We start from the raw sequence: 21,067 nt of genomic DNA, 5'->3' as shown, positions 1-21,067 counted from the left end.
TTTATGGTTCGTTATTTTTTATTTTTAAAACGACAAAATCAATCTGGGTTTTCCGGTTTTTAGTCCTATATGTATACAATTTTAAAGGAAGAAGAAACAATTGTAAGGTTTTTAGAGCATTACAACTATCAAGTTCAATCGTTCAATCATTGAAATGATTCAAATGTTCATACCTCCATCTTTTTAGCCTGAAGCTCTTACTGCATCACTATCCATAAATATTAACGGCTGAGATCTGATGACTTGCACCGCTGATACATGAAAGAATTTTCCATCTAGATAATCGTAAGTATACGAATTAAGCAAATCTATAATGCCTCGAAATCTCCAATCTACTTTATGTCTTGACCAATAAGTATACTAATTCAGCAGATCTATAATGCCTCAAATACCAACCTAAGTTGGTTTTAAACTCTTCCATAATCATACTAAAACATTACAAATTGTGGTGACAATTACTTTCCAATTGTAGATCACATACCCTCATTCCAGTTTGGAACAAGGGGAATTAATGAAACATGTACAATTGTAGATACACCTTCAGAATAAATTGAGATTTAAATGCAATCAAAATTGACAAATTTGCTGACCGGCTACAATAATGGACTAACCTGTATCATTCAAGCAACAAAATTAGATTACACTTGCTACTCACATGGTGCGTCAAAAAACAGATTGAAAGATTAAAAATACTATCCACTTCTTTCAACCGGAAAAAAGAAATAAATAAATAAAATAAAATCCGCCCCTTTAATGTAGGAATTTCACATGAAACTAGGTCTCGTTTGTTTCGCGGATTTGAGGACTTGGAAAAGGAAAATGAGAGATTATTCAAAGCACCGCCGTGCACTTGCACCAACATAAATGAATGGTTAGATTGCATTAAATACACTTTTTGTTTATTAAAAATAAAGTTGATAATAAATATCAAGGGTTGAGATTATTTTATAAGGGTTGGGTCACTTACACCGTCGGTGCATAGAATAATTTCCAAAAGAAAATTATTCATTTCCTTTGTTTGGTAACCACAAAGTCCGGAAATGCTTTCTGGACATAGGAGAAAGTTGGGGGTAAACTCATTCCACTCAAACTTCATAGGATTGAGTTTCCTATCCCATTTCCCAGAATTAATTGCAATTATTTTGGACAATGATACCCTAGCATTAATTGCTTGAGTACTCTTGGTAGTGTTGAAAATTCATTCCAAGTTGTTTTTATTTTAAAATAGAGAGGTATTATTGAAACATCGATATATTTTTACTTTCTTTTCCTGCACCAACCAAACATCAGAAGGGAAATCAAATGATCTTTCCTGAATGCTTTCCCTACTGGCCTACTTTACCAAACACAGGAAATGAAATCTGACAGGAACTTTAGTTTCCCTTCCCCACGGGAAAGACAAAGGAATTGATTTCCTTTCCGTGAACCAAACGAGGCCTAAAGGTAAAGAGCCAAGAAAACAAAGTCTAAGGAACCAAGAACAAACCCTTTCTTTTCCTTCCTATTATCAACAAATACAAAGAATATGTAGAGGTTAATGCGCAGGAGATCAACTTACAACTTCCCATTCCTAAACACAAACTTGAGGAGATGTATACCTTTGGTCTAAAAGAATGATCGACTAATATTAGAACTGGCCATTTCTGACTACATGTCAAACCCACCACTATCATCTACAAACCACCAGCACGGCAAAAATCTTAGTATCTTCTCCCTTCAGCTACAGTTGAGTATACAACCACCACAAAAATTCACAATGCTCCTTCAAGTTCCATAAACCCATGAACTTCAAAAAGTTAGCTTCCCTATATCTCTTACCAGAGAGTCCCATGTTTAAACTAGAGAAGCCTGCTCCGAAAACCAGAGATTCCGTGTTTACAATTAGAGAAGTATGCAACATTATATTCCATTAACATCTGCTGCAGGTACAGATAATATTCTGCAATGCTTGAGTTATTTCACACGAAAATCTTTCCTGAATACAGTGAGGTTTTGAGTGAACTTGTCCCTGTTGAATCCAAGCTCCTAGTAACATCTGCCATTAGTTTGTCAAAGCACAGGGAAAGCCGCTGCTGATGATCCGCTGGCTGCATGTCAATGCAGACAGATATTTAATTTCACTAGAAAGATGCATAATGAACCCCTCCTGGGATAGCCCATAACAATATGGAGTATGAAATGATAAGATAGTGGCCATAAAATAGATGACTCTTTCCCTAGAAGCACACTGGAGCAAAAAGTGAACTAGGGGCTTCAGGAATGAAAAATAATTGAAGCCATGCAGTAGGTAAAACAAGAGTAGTTGGCATTGATCAAGGAATCAAGTGATATGCTTCAAACATTTAAAGTCCAGACTCACGTTTGGATTTTAGAAAATAATTTCTTTGGTAGAACATATTGTCACCAAAAGAAAGTTCGTAAGCAGAAATCACATATTTTTCAATTATCTTTGACACCAGTTCTACATGAAATTCATCATTCTTAAAACCCACTATTCATCTCATAAATGGAGGAAAACTTTGCTACTATAAATGTTGGCTAGATAGGAGTCAGCACTTCTCACGGAACAGCCGTGCCATTTGGGCTGTTGCCCCTGACTGGCAGGTAACAGTTTTTATTAGAACTGGCAAGTGTTGGAAGAGAAGTGCTCAAGTGAGAATGATGACCGTGGAAGGTTTAAGCTCACTATAAAGCAAGAGTTGTGCCCTAGAGGGGAGATAGTACTTTCCAATTTTTAAGCTTCCCTTGACTTCTGCTAGGAAATTTTTTTTTTATTGATCTTCCAGTTCTACTAAATGGGGGTCAGGAATTTAATAATTTAATGTGCTCATGCAAACACACTAAACTTTTATAGCATCAAAAAGCATTGATATCATAGATTCCAGCATGGACTGCTAAAGAGTAGGCTACAACATTAATTTCAAACTTCATATATTGCATATGCTACTTCTCAAAGGTCAAACAGAAACGATGTAAGCAAATTAACAATCTATCTTACTTCAAGACTAGGATATATTACCATGGGGGTCAACCAAATTAAAGATTTTCATACTGATAGACACTCTTTTAATTGGGAAATTTCTTCACTTACTAGAAGAGGTAGCTGTTGTGTTTTTGGCTCGTTGATACAATCTGAAAATTAGGATGCAGAATTCAAATCCAAGTCTAGAAAGGAAAGAGGTTTGTGCGCAGCTATTCTATAAGTTCTAGGAAAGTTAGTCTTTCAAGTTCTATTAGGATTTGTATTATAGGTTTTGAAAAGCTTAGTCTATTAGGATTAGGAATCCTAATCCCATGTTGTATCAGCAGCTCTATTTGCTATAAATAGGAGCTGCAGGGGGTTTTCTGAGAATAGAAGACAGAGGGTGCAGAAAACTAAGAGTCAAGGTGATAGTGAGATAAGAACTAGTCTGAGGGGTTTGAGGGATCTGCAATAAGTACTTCTAAATACCTAAATTCTTCATAGTGCTAGTGAATCTCTCAAGAGAGATCACGAAGTGGATGCAGGCTAAAGTTTTGGCTGAACCACTCTAAAATCTGCTGTGTTGTTTCTGTTTTCAGTTCATCTATTATTCTGCTTTTGCTTAAGTAGTAAAACACAACGATCCTAAAGGGGCTTACACAATAGTAGCTAAGGCTATATAAGCATCAAATGAAGCTAGACAGAATCTTTGTACACAAGTTCTTCTCGAAATCTACAGAAGCTGCTTGCAATTTTTGAATCCAGGTAGTCAGAAAAAATTGTTAAGCACTTGATTCTAATTTTCATGCAAACTTTTTCATCTAAAACATTTATGTTATTCAACTGCTGGACTGCTCATGATGAAGAACCTATGTGGGATTCCTAGGTTTTAAGTTGTATATAGATAAATACTATAGAGATCAAATGTAGTTGGATCAAGCCAGATAAAGTCTTACTGATGTTCAGACTTCAGATAACTTCCAGTAAGAAAATAACTGTCTGGCTGCTTTTTTAATGAAGAGGCATCATATCTTAAACATACGTCAACAATGTGGATTATTGTTCTTATTATCGTCAAACAGCCACCAATCTTCACGAAAATTTTGTAGAAAATGCATTTTAACCCAATTTCCAGAGAATTAGGTGTCAGATTCAACAATATGGTCGAAGGATGTACCCTAGAGGCTTCATGTGTCTTTTCTAAGTTCCAAGCCACTCCATTCCCATTGTTTCACATTACCGACCAGCTCGTATCCACATAACAGAAAGCAGGAAAGAAAAAAAACGAGAAAATACAATTATGTAGATCCAAAACAAACAAGCAGTCGATGGAAATCATATGATTCTACCCAAAAAAAACTGGTAATATAAACTAGTAGATTTGCAAAGAAGACATGGAAGCAAAGGCTAATGTACCTTCCGGAATGCCAATATATCAGCCAAAGGAATTTGATAATACCAACTTTAGTGCAATCTCAAGTGCATCAGAAAGTGGTCTATCTCCATATAGCTCAAACACCCCAAAGTTGATGTAGTTTCCAGCAAGAGCTGTGTTGTTCGGCAGCAAGATACTAAATTAGCTAACATATTTTTTAAGAGATACTATTTATTTTGTGAATATTCAATCAAGAAAGTAAGGACACAGCAACTAAGAAAAAGCAATATTAAACTGAATGTACTGCAATTGACCCAGCCATATTGTCTTCTACAGTCTCAAACAAACAATTAAAGAAAAGAAGAAGGAAAAAAAAAAAAAGCATTATTTTCACTGCTGCTGGTCCTAGCCAACTAATATGACCTAGTAAAACCATTATTAACCTTATTCCAAGCCATATTGTCTTCTACGGTCTCAAACAAACAATTAAAGAAAAGAAGAAGAAGGAAAAAAAAAACAAGCATTATTTTCACTGCTGCTGGTTCTACCCAACTAATATGACCTAGTAAAACCATTATTAACCTTATTTCAGAACGTACCCATCTCAGTCACAACTTCAGACCCTTGTCAGTCTTTTCTTTATTTACTGCCTGCCCTGGACCCAGATATATATCTAACTATTTCCAGACCACAATTACGCTATTAAGAACACAGCAGATGAAAAGGCATATCCAAGAAAAAGCGAGTAAATAAACAAAATAACCCATAGAGTTGGGATAGCTATGTCTATCTTATAAGACTTTAACCAAGTCCATGTGAGCTCACATGGCAGCAGCAACAGTACAGATAGTATGGGCTACCAAACAATTTCTATGTAGACTTCTGACAAGAATATATAAGTTATAATAGTGGATAGAATTTCTGGTCAGGATGAAGATGGTAAGAGCCATCTTATACATGAACTTCCCAGAATCTAGTTGAAGAAATTGAATTCGCACACCTACTGGATCAAGTACTCACAAAGGAACTGGAAAACCAATAAGCTTCATACAATGATTTGATGCAAGAACAGAGTGATTCATTATGGTTGTAAGTGAACTCATGGCCTTGAATCTAAGAAGTTCCTATAGCAAATTGGCAATCTGGCTATGCAGTTTGTACAATACTCCAATGAAAATACGAACTGAAGCAGAAGTTGAGTACAAGAAATTATTAATCATTCGCCAGACTACGACAACTAATATGGCTCCCATCTTTTTTCTGCAAAATTTCCCATCTAACCTGCAATGACATTAAAACTAGTTCTCTCAAAGTTCAGGCAAGCCCTACCCTGTTTTGGCATCATACGTCTTCTCTAACACAAGATTCATAGGAGTATCCTTTGGACTAGCTGCAACCAAAGATTATCACAGAAATATCAGCATAAGATATTGCCAATAAATTCTTTGTTTTTTTCAAGTAGCAATAAAAGATTAAAGATCTCAGAACTTCATATAAGTACCAACGGTAGGTCTTGGGGTAGCTCTTATCTTCAAGATCTCAGGACGAGGGATTATAGATCCCGATGCTCCTGTGCCTCTTGCTACTCTAACTTTTGTTCCATCCTCAAGATATTTAACCCCAACCTTACAAGGCCTCCTGTACATGATGAAAAAAATTAATCACCACACTAGAAGTATAAGTAAATAACAAAACTCACCACCAATTGCCAATGTACAATGTTATGAGTACTTCCCTACCCTGTTACTGGATCTGTTACTTGCACATTTGAGGCATGAAGAGGGGCTTCAACAGTAAATATCCCGCCTTCGTGACCTTGGCCTTGCTTGATATGTTTCTTTACCTGAAAAGCAGAATACTTGTTAACCAAAACCATCCCATTCATGGGAATACCCAAAAGCCTTAGTACTGGATCAAACTTATATAAAACTAAAATATCAAAAGATCAGGGTTTCTCATATGGTTCAAAGAAAATCTTATGCAAATTGTTGACTGGATGATATACTTCCAGCTCTTAGTATAAAAGGGGCTATATCTGAAATTTAAATCCTTCCTGTCGTTGATGGGGAATGTTCCTAGATTTGACGTCTAAACCCATTGGATGTTTACAACAAGATGGGACTAAGATGAGCATCAAATAGAGAACTACAGAACTTTCATTAAAAACATATGGCACAGATAACCAAAATCCTTTAGACTATCAAGCATTCACAATGACAAATTCCTCATGTTCAATGGAGTAACAGAAGTGATGGACAAGTTCTCTCAAGAAAAAGTGTAATGAGAATGAAACAGAACATAAGTTGCTCCAAAACAACTGTAAGACAAAATAAGATTTAATCAAGAATATACCAATGATAAAGCAAGAGTGAAACCAAATTTTTACCCTCCACAATTACACGATTCTGAGAGCGAATGACTCGCTTAATGACACCTGTCTCACCCTTGTCTTTGCCTCTTATGATCATCACCTGCAAATGAGATTGGAACACAGTTAATTTACAAATATAGAAAAAAGATAAAGAGGCAGAGAAGGAAGAATCATGGGCCTCACATTGTCTCCTCTAAGAACCTTCCAGTGCCTAATAAGTTTCTCAGCTGCTTTCCAACCCATTAGAAACAAAAATCAGCTATCTGCAGAAGCCATGCGCAACTATTAACACCAAAAAAATGTGCTCTTACATAGTTGATCAACATCACTTGAAATCCCACAGCACAAGAAACAACTGATACAAGCATAGATTCCTTGCTTACTTTTCTATCCTGAAATAAGGCCATTTTTCTGATTTCAATAAGTGGGTTCGCCAAATTGAAGTTACATTTCATTTCGGTGTAGGGATTTTGGGTTTTCTTACTTAGTAATATTGAGACTTGCGTATTTCAAATCCACATGGAGATAACAACAAGCATTGAATTGAACTTGAGTGAAAGATAAATGTTCATAGGAAGAAGCATTGCATAAAATGACCTTCATGAACAACCTTAACAAAGACAGAAATTCTCAAATGAATACATTGGTGATGATGCATTGCATAAAATGACCAAACCAAAAACGTTTACAGTTACAATCAATGGCATGGTCTTGGGAATAGCAATTTTACCGAAACAGAAATATAATTCAGCAGCAGGTAGTGCTCCGACGACCAAAGAAGCCGGAGGCCACTTAACTTGCTTGCTTGAGTTAAACCCTGCAGTTCTGGGGTCTTGTTTTTGGGCAACTGGTGTTTCAAGTTTCAAGCCTCTTCACTTCCTTGATATCTTGCGGCCTTTGCATAAATGTTTTTTTTTTTAGTGTAAATCCTGTTTTACACCTTTGCATAAATAAAAATTCTTGAAAATAAATATTTTTCTTTATGTTATGAACTAGAAATTGAGAGAGAGAGAGAGAGAATATGGGAGGAAGAAGTGTGTATTAGTCATTCTCATGGACTCTTTATATATGAGTTAGGTTTACATCTTAAGGACATAAAAGATGAAAATTTACATGGACAGCCATATATTTGAAATATTTACAACACTTATATTTTTCACATAATTGATCCGCCAGTTTCAAATTTACGGTTTGTTATTTTTTATTTATTTTAAATCGACAAAAATTTAAATCAATAACGTTCAATTCGGGCTCTTGGTTTTTCAATCCTAAATATACAATTTTAAAGAAAGTAGAAACAACTGCAAGATTTTTAGAGCATTACAAGTATCAAGTATAATCATTGAAATGATTCAAACATTCATACCTCCATCTTTTTAGCTTGAAGCCCTTGCTGCATCACTACCCGTAGAGGTCTTTACAACCTTTGAAACCTTTAAGGCTTGCATTTCTCAGTCGAAGTAGTGTCTTTGACTGCTTGTTCTGTACAATAAACACAGTAACATATTAAATCATCGGGCTAAATATTGTTTAGTACCCTATGGTATGGGCCCAACATCAATTCAGTCCCTCGACTTTCAATTTCATCCAAAGCACCCCCACAATATCATATTCTCGTCCAATAAGTCCCTCCGACTCAATTCCATCAATTTCAGACGTTAAGTTGCTGACGTGGAGTTCCAACTCATCAAAAGTGGGGCCCACATGATAGTAAAATCCCCAAAATGTTCCTGCCCTATTCTAACTCAGACCGCTACTCCAAATCCACATTAATCCTCCCCATTACGCGACACAAACCGTAACACCGTTCCAGATTGAAGTTGTTTGGAGAAAGCAAAAAATTGAAAAACCTAAAGAATCGAATGCGTGAAGGAGAAGGTTGAACCAATTGAAAGGCTCACAAAATCGACAAGCAGAAGGCCGATTGAAAAGCTGGAGAAGGTTTTGACATGGCCGACAATGTGCTTGATGTTTGGATACCCAGAAAAACGAATGATGGAGATGAAATCCCTCATTACGGTGAGCTTGGGTTTAGGATTTTGCATTACGGTGGTCAAATTTTAGGTTTTATGGATTAAAGAGTTTTGGGTTTCAGGTTTAAGGTTTGAAATTAGGGTTTCAAAATTTCAAAATTGGGGAAAAAGGGTTTCTGGGTTTGGTTTTAGAGCTTCTGAATTTTGCAACTTGGAAAAGTCATACTTTGCAACTTGGAAAAGTAAAGACAACGTATTCACTTATTCCTACTCTTATTGCTATCCCTCTACAAAGCATCAGAAAGTGGAACTTTTAAATCAATTTTGTCAGTAATGTAACCTCAAACCACTTTCTAATGCTTTGTAGAGGGATAGCAGTAAAAGTAGGAATAAGTGAATAACGTTGTCTTTGCTTTTCCAAGTTGCAAAGTATGACTTTTCCAAGTTGCAAAATTCTCGTGTACTTTTTCAACCAGATCAAAGTGCTTACTTGTGTTATTTTTCAAAACTAGAACTTAAATTTATTCTACTTCAGAAGTTTATATTGTCTGTTTGTGATATAGCTAGGGTTTAGAAGTTTAAAAATAGCTTATATGTTGTAGGAACATGCTTGAATTCCGACAGAGCAAAGTACAATATAAAACAATAAGTTTACCCTTTCCAAAAACATGTCTTTTCTATTTTGACTTCTATATTTGTCTCATATGATAGATTTAGGTTCTGTTTTTGTCTCATACTTATTCAATCCTAATAATTATGAAGATGATGCCTGCATATAACACTGATAGATATTTTATCTTAGGGTCATTTATGCTTCAATTGTTGTCTGTTTATGAAGGCTTGACCTTTAAAGTAGGTGATTAAAGTATGCAGGTGCATGTGAAAGTTGTTGGGGATAATGAATGAGGGTTTTAATATTGCTGCTGTTATGGTTTTGATGTGTTTGTTATTAGTTGTGGTCATTGTTTACTACTACCCGTGCTTTTATAAGTGGTCCAACTGTTGGTTGTGGTAATAACTGACATGCTTTATTAATTTTTTTTCCTTCCATGCATATATTCTTGATTACTTCACAATGAAGATATATCATGGGGAGAACATATTAGGAAACATGTACGTAGGTGGGAAGATATCCTTCTATGATCATGTCGACAAGGATAGGATGTCGTTGACCGAGTTAGATAACATGGTCCAAGGGTTGAACCCAGATTATGCCGATACTAGGATTGATTATTGGTTTAGTATAGGAAGTGAAGATGATGCTATGACAAAAATAAGTTTAGATGCGGATGTGATGACTATGTTATGTTGTGTACCAGAAGTGAGATTAGTTGTTCTCTACTTAGATCACATTCATAGAGGTGATGAAGGCTTAAATGAATACGAGGTCTACATGTATCCAGCTAGTTTTGATGTGTTTAGTCAGTCGGGATCTTCTGGAGTGGTGATTAAAGAGCTCCCTGATGAGCCAAGAAAGAAGCCTACATGTGTTATTGAGGAGATCAATGATGAAAAAAAGCTGCCTATTTGTGAGACAAGGGAGACAAGGCAGTTGGGTATAGTCATTAGAGAGGTTGATGATGCCATCCCTACTCAAGGCAGCAAGGTGGCTAAAGCAGATCCTAAAGACAAAGGAAAAGGAAAGATGTACCCTGAGGGAAGTGCTGTAAAGAAAAGTATTGATGGTGTAAGTGGTTTAGAGGAGGAGCTGCTGAAAGATATAGATATTCTTGACTACATGCAGTCCTTCGGGTTCAACCTTGAGCAAGTAAATGAAGTGGAGTTTGATGGCAGTGAGAGTGATGAGGAAGATGACTACATACCTGCAGCTGAAGATGATGAATATGATCAATATGGTGTTGATGACGATAATTGGTTAGAGGAAGCTTATATAGGGTTTAAGGTTAATGGAAATAGTGAATGGGTAGGACCAAGTAAAGAAGCTCTGAACAATGTGGAGATGGAAAGTGGAAAAGAGTTTGTTAATCACAAAGATATGTTTGGACCAGCAGAGTCCAATGAAGAGAGATTGTGGCCTGCTTTGAATTCTGATGGTGAAGAGGAAGTGCTATTCCCTGAGTTTGATCTCGAAACAGATATGAAGGATCCAGTCTTCAAGAAAGGGATGATATTTAGTAGCTTTGCCATTTTGAGAAAGGCCATAAGGGAGAGGGCTATTAGAGATGGTTGGGAGGTACTTTTTATCAAAAATGACAGGAAAAGGGTGAGGGCTATATGCAAGTCCCAAGACTGTCCTTTCGAGCTGTATGCATTTAGGATGCAACATGAGGACTCTCTTATGATCAAGACTTATGAACCTGAGCACAAGTGCACTAGAGTCTTTGATAACAGCATGGTTAGTGCTAAGTATTTAACTAAGCGCTTCATGGAAAGGATCAAGCTAAACACCGAATGGAAGCCAGGTATCCATTTCTAATATCTTCATGCTTTTGCTCAGTTTGGTTGAGATGCAGAAACTTGATAAGTTACTGTTGTTTGTTATGGTACTGTTTTAAGAAAAAAAATTGAGCAAAGTTGATAAGGTTGCAGGTAGTGTTATGGGAATTTTTTTTTTCTTCAGAATTGATCGAGCAAAGTTGATAAGGTTGCAGCTGTTGCAAGTTTGTGCTATATGAGGCGAAACCTACAAGTTAGAGTACTTGCCATGTTTGTGTACTATCTTTAGAGTAGTTTTGTTTGTGTACTATTTTCCTACTTAGAGCAGTCAAACCTACAAGTTAGGGTACAGTTTTAGAGTAATTACCTGTTTACTTGATATATTTGCTTGTTTCGATGGTTACTGAAAGTTGAAAAGTTAGAGTACAAATGTTTCAATTGTTGTTGAAAGTTGATGCCAACAGACTACAGTTTTACGATGCTTGATATTTTTGCTTGTTTTGATGGTTGCTGAAAGTTCATAAGTTAAAGTTTTCTATTTGTAGAGCTATATATTTTTGCTTTTTTTTTTTTAATGGTTGCTGAACCTGGTATTGTTAGTACCCATTTTTTTGTTTGTTTTGTTGTAGAATCTTTAGCTCAAACTCTATCTTTAGAAGTTAGAGTAATGGTCTCAAAGCAGATGGCTTATAGAGTAAAGAAAGCAGCCCTTTTAGTATTGGAGGGAACCATCATGGAGTAGTATGCCAGACTCCGAGATTATGGGAATGAGCTGAAAAGGGTGGACCTTCTACAACCGTTGACATAAAATGTGATTTCAGCAAGAAGCTTCCAATCTTCAAAAGGATGTACAAATTCTTAGACCTCTTAAAAATGGATTCAAAGCGAGATGTAGGTCTGTGATTAGGCTAGATGGTTGCCATTTGAGGTCTGTATATGGGGCTTAGCTCTTGACAACCGTTGGAATTGATGCCAACAACACTTCATGGGTGATTGCCTACGCAATGGTGGAGATGGAAAGCAAAGACTCGTGAATTTGGTTTCTAGAGCTTCTGTGCAAAGACCTGAGTATACTTGAGGATGGAGCTGGTTGGACTTTCATCAGCAATAAGCAAAAGGGTTTAATCCCTGCCTTTGAAGAAGTGGTTCCATCGGCCAAGATTAGATTTTGTGTGCGCCATATGTAGACAAATTTTACGAAGGTCTTGAAAGAAATGAAGGTAAGGAGGAAATGTGGCGCATAAATGGGAAAGAAATGGAGAAATGAAGATTTCCTAATCCTACTAGGAAAAGAACTCCCAGTTGAAGTAGGAATCCTAATGCATCCTAATGTAACAATCTAATATGGAAAGCGTGCATCCTAATGTAAAAATCTTTGAGTGATTTTGATTCAGGGTTTCATGATGATTTTCATGGCATTGTATCCCTCCTTTATATAGTGTACGACCTAGGGTTTAATTCCCTAAGAATTCTCCTTGTTTGCATCATCCGACCAATGAGAAACTTCCATTTGAATTGGAGAACAAGTCACCTTCTCTATGCCGAAATTCCTCCGTGTATCTAGCCATAATTCGGCCATCATGCATGTAGAATACAACCAGGAAACCTCAAGCGATTTTTATCTTCTTTTATTTTCTTTTCTTGATCGCATACGAAGTAGATTTTCTCCCAAACTCTCCATAATTGCTCTTGCCGAAATCTTCTTGAATCTTCTATATAGTTTTGGCAAAAATCAATAATAATTGATTTAGGATTCCTCCAAGACGTCAATAAGGGTCTAGAAACTCATGTGCAAGTCACATGCTTCAATCTTTAGGCCAGACTTCTCAATTGGACAATTTCAAAGCCCATTCTTCTTTTGCCGAAATTTCTTGTGCATTCTAGAACATTCTTGAGTCATCTTAAAGCCACAGTATCTCCTAACACCACAAGCTCTCCTAGTGTCATCAGGTTTCCTAGTCCAACTAGGATTCTGTCATTTCTCATTTTTGAACACCATTTTTCCGAGCTCACTCCTAGTTGCATTAGGATTCCTACTTCAACTGGGAGTCCTTTTCCTAGTAGGATTAGGAAAGCTTCATTTCTTCATTTCTTTCCCATTTCTGGGCCACATTTCCTCCTTGCCTTCATTTCTTTCATTTCTAGCTCTTCTTAGCTCATTTCCTGATTTTGGAGCTCAAATGTACCTAAATACAACAAAGTAAGTTAGAAATGATATTGTTAAGAGAATAACTAAGTAAAATGTTGAGAAAATGACGCTAAAAACATAGGAAATATTAGTTCAATAAACTCTTTCCGAGAAAGGTACTAAAGGATCAAATGTGGAGATGTGCAAAGTCAACTACACTTCCTTACTTTGCAAAGGAAACAAAGGAGATGAAAGCTTTAGATAATGAAGCGTACAAGTGGATGACACGTAAGTTTTCGAGATTACAAAGTTTCTGATTTTTTTTTTTTGAACTTGACCTATATATGACTAATGGCTTCTCATGCTTGTTTGGTAGATAAGGATAGGCCTCCACAACATTGGTGTAGAGCACACTTTGACACTTGCTTGAAGTGTGACATTATGATCAACAACTTATGCTAAAGCTTCAACTTGTTCGTTTTTGATGCTAGAGCAAAACCACCAGTGAGTATGTTTGAGGAAATCAGAGGGAAGCTAATGAAGAGAAACTGCTTTATCATTACTATATCAATACACCTATTGATCATTTTCTTCAAAACGTATACAAACCTATACATTAGTAAAATTAATATCGATCCTATCTATTAATCACAAACCCCATTTTATGCAACACAAGTATTGCTAGATGATGCCATACATAAAGATTCAAAGTCTAAACTACATACTTTGTTTTGGGTTATATTCGAGTTGTGCTCTTAAAGATCGTCACATTTTTTTTTAAGTAGGCGGTGTAAGAGCTAACTCAATGTTCTTACCTGAATTTATTAATAATCAAGAAAAAATATACGTAGCAAGGGGGGCTAGACTAAACCTTCTAGTTGTTTTACTATGAGTTTTATGATAATCCTTAATTGATTATTAATAGCATGCTAGGATTCTCATTTCTTCAATACACAAATCCTCGATATGGTTCATTTCGATTACAAAGTAATACATGAAGCAATGCTTTAGATATACATATATATATATATATACATGAGCATAATTTGCTGAAACTTGTTATTGCAGATACATGGTGCCACAACAAAGATCGTTAGAACAGTTGCTCTTTAATTATTTTTTTTCTTAAGAATATTTTTGAGCAATCTAAAGGAGGTTGGTGAACAACTCCATTGGTCTGGAAAACATGACCATATGATCAGAACCATTAATCACTTTGACTTCATCTGGTGGATTTTTGACAATCATCAACAATTGCAGGTCCGGTTTTATTGAACGGTCTTGTTCGGTCATGATGAATATTTTAGAAACGGATCCGTATTTCTCCCTAGTCACTACTAATTTTTCATGAAACAGGGGCGCCCATCTCGCCAATGTCAGTGCTAGTGTTGAATCCTATCGATTAATAACACAAGAAGAAGTGTTTATCTGATCAATTAGTGTTAGTCTACATAAAATGTGCATGATATATATTAAACTGGCCAATTAAACCGAATGAGATTGTTTAATCTTTCTTCCCATTTCAATGTTTCACAAAGAAGAAGGCAAGGCTCCCAAATGAGAGAAGGAGGCTCAGGGAGCTGGTGCTTCGATTTTCTTGGCGGGAAACAAAGGCAATCCTAGTTTCAAACTAGGGTTGACTATTGGGCTAAGAGGCAATGGGCTGTGTGGACCTGTGGGACAAGTTGTTGGGCTCAATGAAATTGGGTCCACTGATGTTGGGCTCCTTGTTGTGGGGGGGATTCAACAAAAGGTTTTGGGCTTGAAAAAATCACATGAGGATGATTGGGCTGAGGCTGGGAAGCAGCTGAAGTTGGCAGTTGGGCTGAACGGATTGGTGGAGGTTCCTGCTGTTGTGGGGAAGGTGCCGAAGAAGAAGGGTCATCCTCACGGTCAACGAAACAAGCCCAAGCCTGTACCAGCTCTGGAGGTGGCTGTCGTGGAGGAAGATACCCCTCTCCTGGAGGGTTAGGTTTGTTGACCTACACTGGCCATGTGGAAGCTTTTGCTGTGATGCTTGCTGCGGTGTACACCATAATGGTCTTAGGCGTCAAAGCGGCATGATGGTTGCTTGCATGGTGTTGTGTAGGTTTATGCTTTTTTCCTTGCTTTCCCTTGTTTTTTTCTTAGTTTGGACTTTGCTTTTGGACTTTTAGCTCGGTTTTTGCTTTGTTTAGATTCTGTATTGCTCTTTGAGTTGTACTATGAAAGATTTTCGGATCATTATAGCTTGATCGAGTGAGGTCGTTGATATTAATGGAACCAGATTCCGTTTCCCTAAAAAAAAAACAGAGAATCTGATTGATTATCTTCTTTTAGCAGCGGGCCTTGATCTCAGGAGCAAAATGAAAGGAAGCAATGGAATGGGGGAGCAAAAATAGTTTCAAACAAGAAAGATTCTTTTGCATGAATGATCTTGAATATATAAGGAATGGTTCTATTATGGAATTGTAATATCATTTTTACAAAAAGGCCGGTGGTCACATAGATTAACATGTGTAGACGTAACAATATTCATTATATATTTTGTTCATTGGACACTTTGATCACTCAATTTTGAAAATATTACTTAAATCACTCAATTTTGACATTATTTTATACACCGGCCAACTTTGACACTTTAATCTACCTTTTTTTCTTGTTACAAATCATCACGTGATTTCGTTCCTCTATGTCAAGTTGTTGGCCATGTGATTGGTGAACTAACACATAATGACTTTTAATTACATGACTAATAAAGAAAATGACCAAAATTGAAATTTGTGCTGGAAATGAACTACTCAAGTCAGTAATAAAAATATAAAGTAAGGAAGAAATTAAGGACGTAATTGATTATGATAAAGTCAAAATGAATTGATTTTTTAGCTTAATATTTCAAATTCAAATGGATTATAAGATTAAGCAAAATACTTAATTTAACTCTCCATAATCAGAAGGGCATATTAGATATATCAAAGAATGAGTTTTTAGACATATACTCTATATGGAAGGTTTGCTTATGTAGAATGGGTGTAAATTGAAAGAAAAATATCTATGGGTTTTTCTCAATAGAAGCTTATATTTTTGGGTTTATATCTAATTTTCTCAATGAAATAAAGATGAGTAAGATGACTAATTGATACCTCTGGTGGCGAGAGTTGGTACAATGATGACGCCAAAAACTTTGGCCTAAAGAATACTGCTGTCACAGGTTTGTCGGATCCATCATCAAATCTATATTGAGTGCCCATAAAATCTGTATTTCTGCCAAGCTGCAAATTTTCAAAAATACTTTTTCTTAATATCACCTTGTAGTATCTGTACTCCAAAAACATATGCATGTGTAGAACTATTTATCTCTTTAGATATGGTGGTCAAAATGATATTTAGACCAGGCATGCTAGCGGTGGCAAAAACTGCAGCAGCAATTTTACTAGGGAACCTCTCCATGAGAAGATATATCGGGAGCCCACCCAAGTTGTGCCCTACTAGGATAACCCTATCATGCGGTGGCAGAGACTCCATGAGCTTGATCAAGGGCTCGGAATAGTCTGCGATGGAATGGATTTGTTGTACCTACATTGGGTTTATGCCTGATCCAGGAAGGTCTAGTGTGACGTTGTGACCAGCGGCGGTCAGTAGGGTTGTTAGCTTGTACCAGCACCATGCTCCGTGACCAGCACCGTGAACAAGCATGAAATGCTTCATCTTATTTGGGTTTTGGTTCGTTTTCTGAGGTGTGCTTGAGGCACATATTGTTGCCAAGCTAATAAAAAAAACAACAACAAAAGAACGGGCACAAAATGCTTTGCTCTCATTTTCTCCGGTTTCTTTTTGAACAAAGAAGATACTTTATTGATCAAATACGATTAGAATCGTACAAAAGGGCATCCAGAATGAATTCTGGAGCATGGGTAAACCATTTAGATTGACCATCTAAATCAAAACTATGGCTAGTCAATCTGTGAGCTACTCTATTGGAACTTCTAGGTGCATGAGACAAATAGATCTGAGGAGAGTGGCGTAGTAATAGATTGATATCTTCAACAAGACTACGCAAAGAAGAACAATCTTCCTCTGCTGAGTTAATAGCTTGAGTAGCTACTAGACAATCACTATGGATTACTACCCTCGTTACATCCAAAGCTTGGAGAAATTCCACTCCGGATTTTAATGCCAACAGCTCAATATGTAAAGCAGAGGTGATGAACTGCTTTTGGAGAGAGAAGCCTGCGATAAAGTCTCCCTTATGGTTACGGACCACTCCTCCTACACTACCATAATTAGCTGAGCTGATGAATGAACCATCCACATTCAATTTCAAAAAAGTACTTTATGGAGGGAACCAATGTTTCACTTGCTGAACCTCTACCATAGAACCATTATCACCAGAAGAGTTAACTTTTGAATACTCTTCGTAATATATCATTGCAGCAGAGGTTAAAGCTAAATTAGATTTCTCTGAATAATTCCATAGCTTATCATTCCTATTCTTCCAAATACTCCACAACAAAACTAACAACCGAGCAAAGTTATTTGCAGTTAGCACTTTAACCTACTCAAGAAGCCATTCTTTAAACACAAAAGGAGAAGGAAGATGAACCTGAGAGTAGAAAGGATAATCAACAAGGATGGATTTCGCTGTAGGACATTCACAGAGAATGTGGCTCACAATTTCAAAAGGATGATGACAAAGCAAACAACGCAAATCACTTGTGTATCCCATCGTCATTAACTTGGCTCTAGTTGGAAGAATATCATTACAAGCTCGCCAAGCAAAAATAGAGACATTCCCCGGAATTTTTTCTTTCCATAAGGCCTTCCACAACTCTGAGAAGGGATCACCTTGAGATGTGGAGGAGAGGATATTGCCAAGAACGAAGTCTCTAGCCACTCTATAACCACTCTTGACAGAATAAAAACCTTCTTCTCAAGTTTCCAATACAATCGATCAGATGGTCTTCTAGCACTTAGAGGAATGCAAGCGACCTGTTCCACAATGTGAGGAGGAAAAATAGATCGAAGCACATCTAAATTCCAAGTAGAAGAGGTGGTATGAATTAGCTCTGACACTAACTCCACATGACAACCAGCAAGTTTTCTTAGAGAACTATATGGAACATTTGGGATCCAATTATCACCCCAAATCTATACTTGAGTCCCTGTTCCAATTTTCCACAACAGTCCAGCGTTAAGTATTGGCCTAGCATCCAAAATACTTCGCCAAGAGAATGAAGGCCTATCTCCCATATCAGCGGTCAAAAAGTACCATCCGGATAATAAATAGATTTGAATAACCGAGCAATGAGAGAATGTGGATTGGTTACTAACCTTCATCCCTGCTTAGCTAGGCATGCAAATTTTTAAACCAGCTTTAGTAAGACACATGCGATCCCACGACCGCCAATGAATTTTTTTTTTCTTCATTACTTACCCAAAAAAATTGAGCACAAAGTTGGTGAAGATAGTCATAGACCCTTAGGAAGCATATAGCAATTCATGACATACAAGGGGACTGTTTGAGCCATAGCTTTTATCAGAATCTCTTTCCCTGCTGCACTGAGGACTTTTGCACGCCAACTAATTAGCTTTTTTGTGAGCCTCTCTTTCAAATACTCAAAAATAGCTTACTTTGATCTCCCAACATGAATTGGTAAACCTAAGTACTGACCATGATCTTCAACACACTGCACCCCCAATATACTTGTCAAATTACTTTTTACCACTTCCTGAACATTTTTGCTAAACACAACACTGCTCTTGTGAAGATTAATTTGTTGCCCCGACGCTGGTGCATAAGTATCCAGGATATACTTGAACTGTTTGCATTCTCTTTCAATAACCTCACCAAAACAAAAACTATCATCAACAAATAATAAATGGTGAATAACAAGTGCTATAGGATTCATAACAAGACCTTGAAGAGAACCATTCTGTATTGACTCTCGAGTTGGAACAATGTAACCTGTCGGATCCCCATTGACAAGAATTGAGTAACTCACAGATTTGATAGAACATAGCACAATATCAATCCATGCTCTAGCAAACCTCATGTTTAACATTATTGCCTCTAAAAAGCTCCATTCCAGCCTATCATAGGCTTTGCTAATATCGAATTTCACAGAAAAAAAAAAAAAAAAACCCTCTGCTTAACTTCTAAGTCACTTCATAAAATGAGTGACTTCCGTAACCACCAGATTATTATCTGAAATTAACTGACCTGGGACAAAAGCACTTTGAAGAGGTGATATAATTTTAGGCAAAATGCACTTCAATCTATTTGCTAAGACTTTGGAAGCAATTCGGAAAACCACATTGCACAAACCAATTGGTCTAAAGTCAGAGGCCAATTTCGGATCCTTTACCTTTGGTACAAGATTAAGGTGAGTATAATTGCACTATTGGTATAGCATACCCGTAGTGAGAAAGTTCCTGACAGCAAGACAAACATCATGATGAAGGATATGCCAATACTTTTGGAAAAAGAATGGGGACATACCATCCGGTCCAGGTGACTTAGATGGATGCATTTGGAATATGGCCACTTTAATCTCATCATCACTAAAAGCGGCGAGAAGAGTTGCATTCATTGAAGAAGAAACTCGCCAAAACTGTTCTCATGGCATTCAAATCAGCATGCTCTGACTTGAAGATAGTTTCATAATATCCAATAAACATATTTGCAATCTCACCGGTCCCAGTTTGCCATTCACCCTGCCCATCTATGAGCCCCTTCACTCTGTTTCTAATCTTCTGTTTGACACTTTTCTATGAAAGAAGGATGTATTTCGATCACCCTCTTTAAGCCATTGGACCCGAGAGCGCTGCCTCCAATAGGTTTCATCTAGTGCCAAAAGCTCATTCAACCGAACTTGCAATGTTTTTTGTATTTCAAAGTGTGATGGATCATAAGGTGGGGACATTAAATCTGCCAATTTCTGTTGAACACTTCTCATTTCAACTTGTCGATGACGAAACATCCCCTTATGCCATTCCAATAACATGTTACCTGTATGCTGGATTTTTCGATAGACTTGTTGCATCGGTTACCCTGTAGATGGCATCATCCAACCCTTCTGAATGACATTTGGGCAGTCACCATGTTGCGCCCACATTTCTTCAAACCGAAACCGTTTAGGTGTACGGTGAGTGACAACCAATTCAGAGTTAACTTCAACAAGGAGAGGATTATGATCAGAGCGACTCAAAGGTAAGGTGAGCACACGTGAGCAAGGAAACATATTGCCCCAGGTGGGGTTTCGACAAGCACGGTCCAGCCTCTCCTTTGTAAATCTATTAGCCCAGGTGAACCGGGAGCCAGAAAAACCCATATCAGCAAGATCACAATCCACTAAGGCTTGACGAAACCTTGCCATAGGTGCTGCACCTCGGGGAGGCCCTCTAGACTTGTCTGCATTACTTAAAGTTTCATTGAAATCGCCTGCTACTAGCCACGACATAGAAGTCTGAGAAGCTAGGGTTCTTTACAAATCCCAGGTGCGTACCCTATCTCCAACAGCAGCAAACCCATATATACCCGTGAAGCGGAAAGTAGAATTACCATCTTCTTGGACTTCCACATCAATATGGTTTATGGAATAATTCTCAGTCGCACAGGAGTATCATTTCGCCATAACAGAGCAAGTCCACGTGATCTCTCATCACGCTCTAAATCGTGTAACTGTGATGAACTATCTGCTCTGAATCACGTACCCGGGGTGAGCAAATATAGCCATCAAACCCTAAGTGGGTTCTAACCTTTGTAAGAATATTTGGAGATGCTAGGTGTTTGGCTCCAAAACTAGTTGGCTTGCAAACTGTCTTTTTTGAGCTTGTGCGCAGGCGTGCCAACACCGTGGGGTGCAGTCGTCTGGGTGTCCCT

General features: G+C 37.3%; 1 protein-coding gene and 1 pseudogene across 1 annotated transcript; both read right to left on the bottom strand.

Annotated features, from left to right (window-relative positions):
- Nucleotides 1-5,644: 5,644 nt before the first annotated feature.
- On the bottom strand, nt 5,645-7,601 carry LOC112203189 (annotated as a pseudogene).
- Nucleotides 7,602-20,231: 12,630 nt separating this feature from the next.
- On the bottom strand, nt 20,232-20,645 carry LOC112203181. The gene has a single exon (XM_024344185.1). It carries the CDS (start codon nt 20,643-20,645, stop codon nt 20,232-20,234), a length of 414 nt encoding a protein of 137 aa, XP_024199953.1.
- Between the last annotated feature and the right edge of the window lie 422 nt (nt 20,646-21,067).

This window comes from Rosa chinensis, chromosome 1 (genome assembly GCF_002994745.2).
Source record: "Rosa chinensis cultivar Old Blush chromosome 1, RchiOBHm-V2, whole genome shotgun sequence".
NCBI lineage: Eukaryota > Viridiplantae > Streptophyta > Magnoliopsida > Rosales > Rosaceae > Rosa > Rosa chinensis.
This window is presented reverse-complemented; position numbering and strand designations above follow the sequence as displayed.

Excerpts from the sequence above, each read along its gene's own strand:
- LOC112203181 (XM_024344185.1), bottom strand. The coding sequence starts at position 20,645 with ATGTCGTGGCTAGTAGCAGGCGATTTCAATGAAACTTTAAGTAATGCA.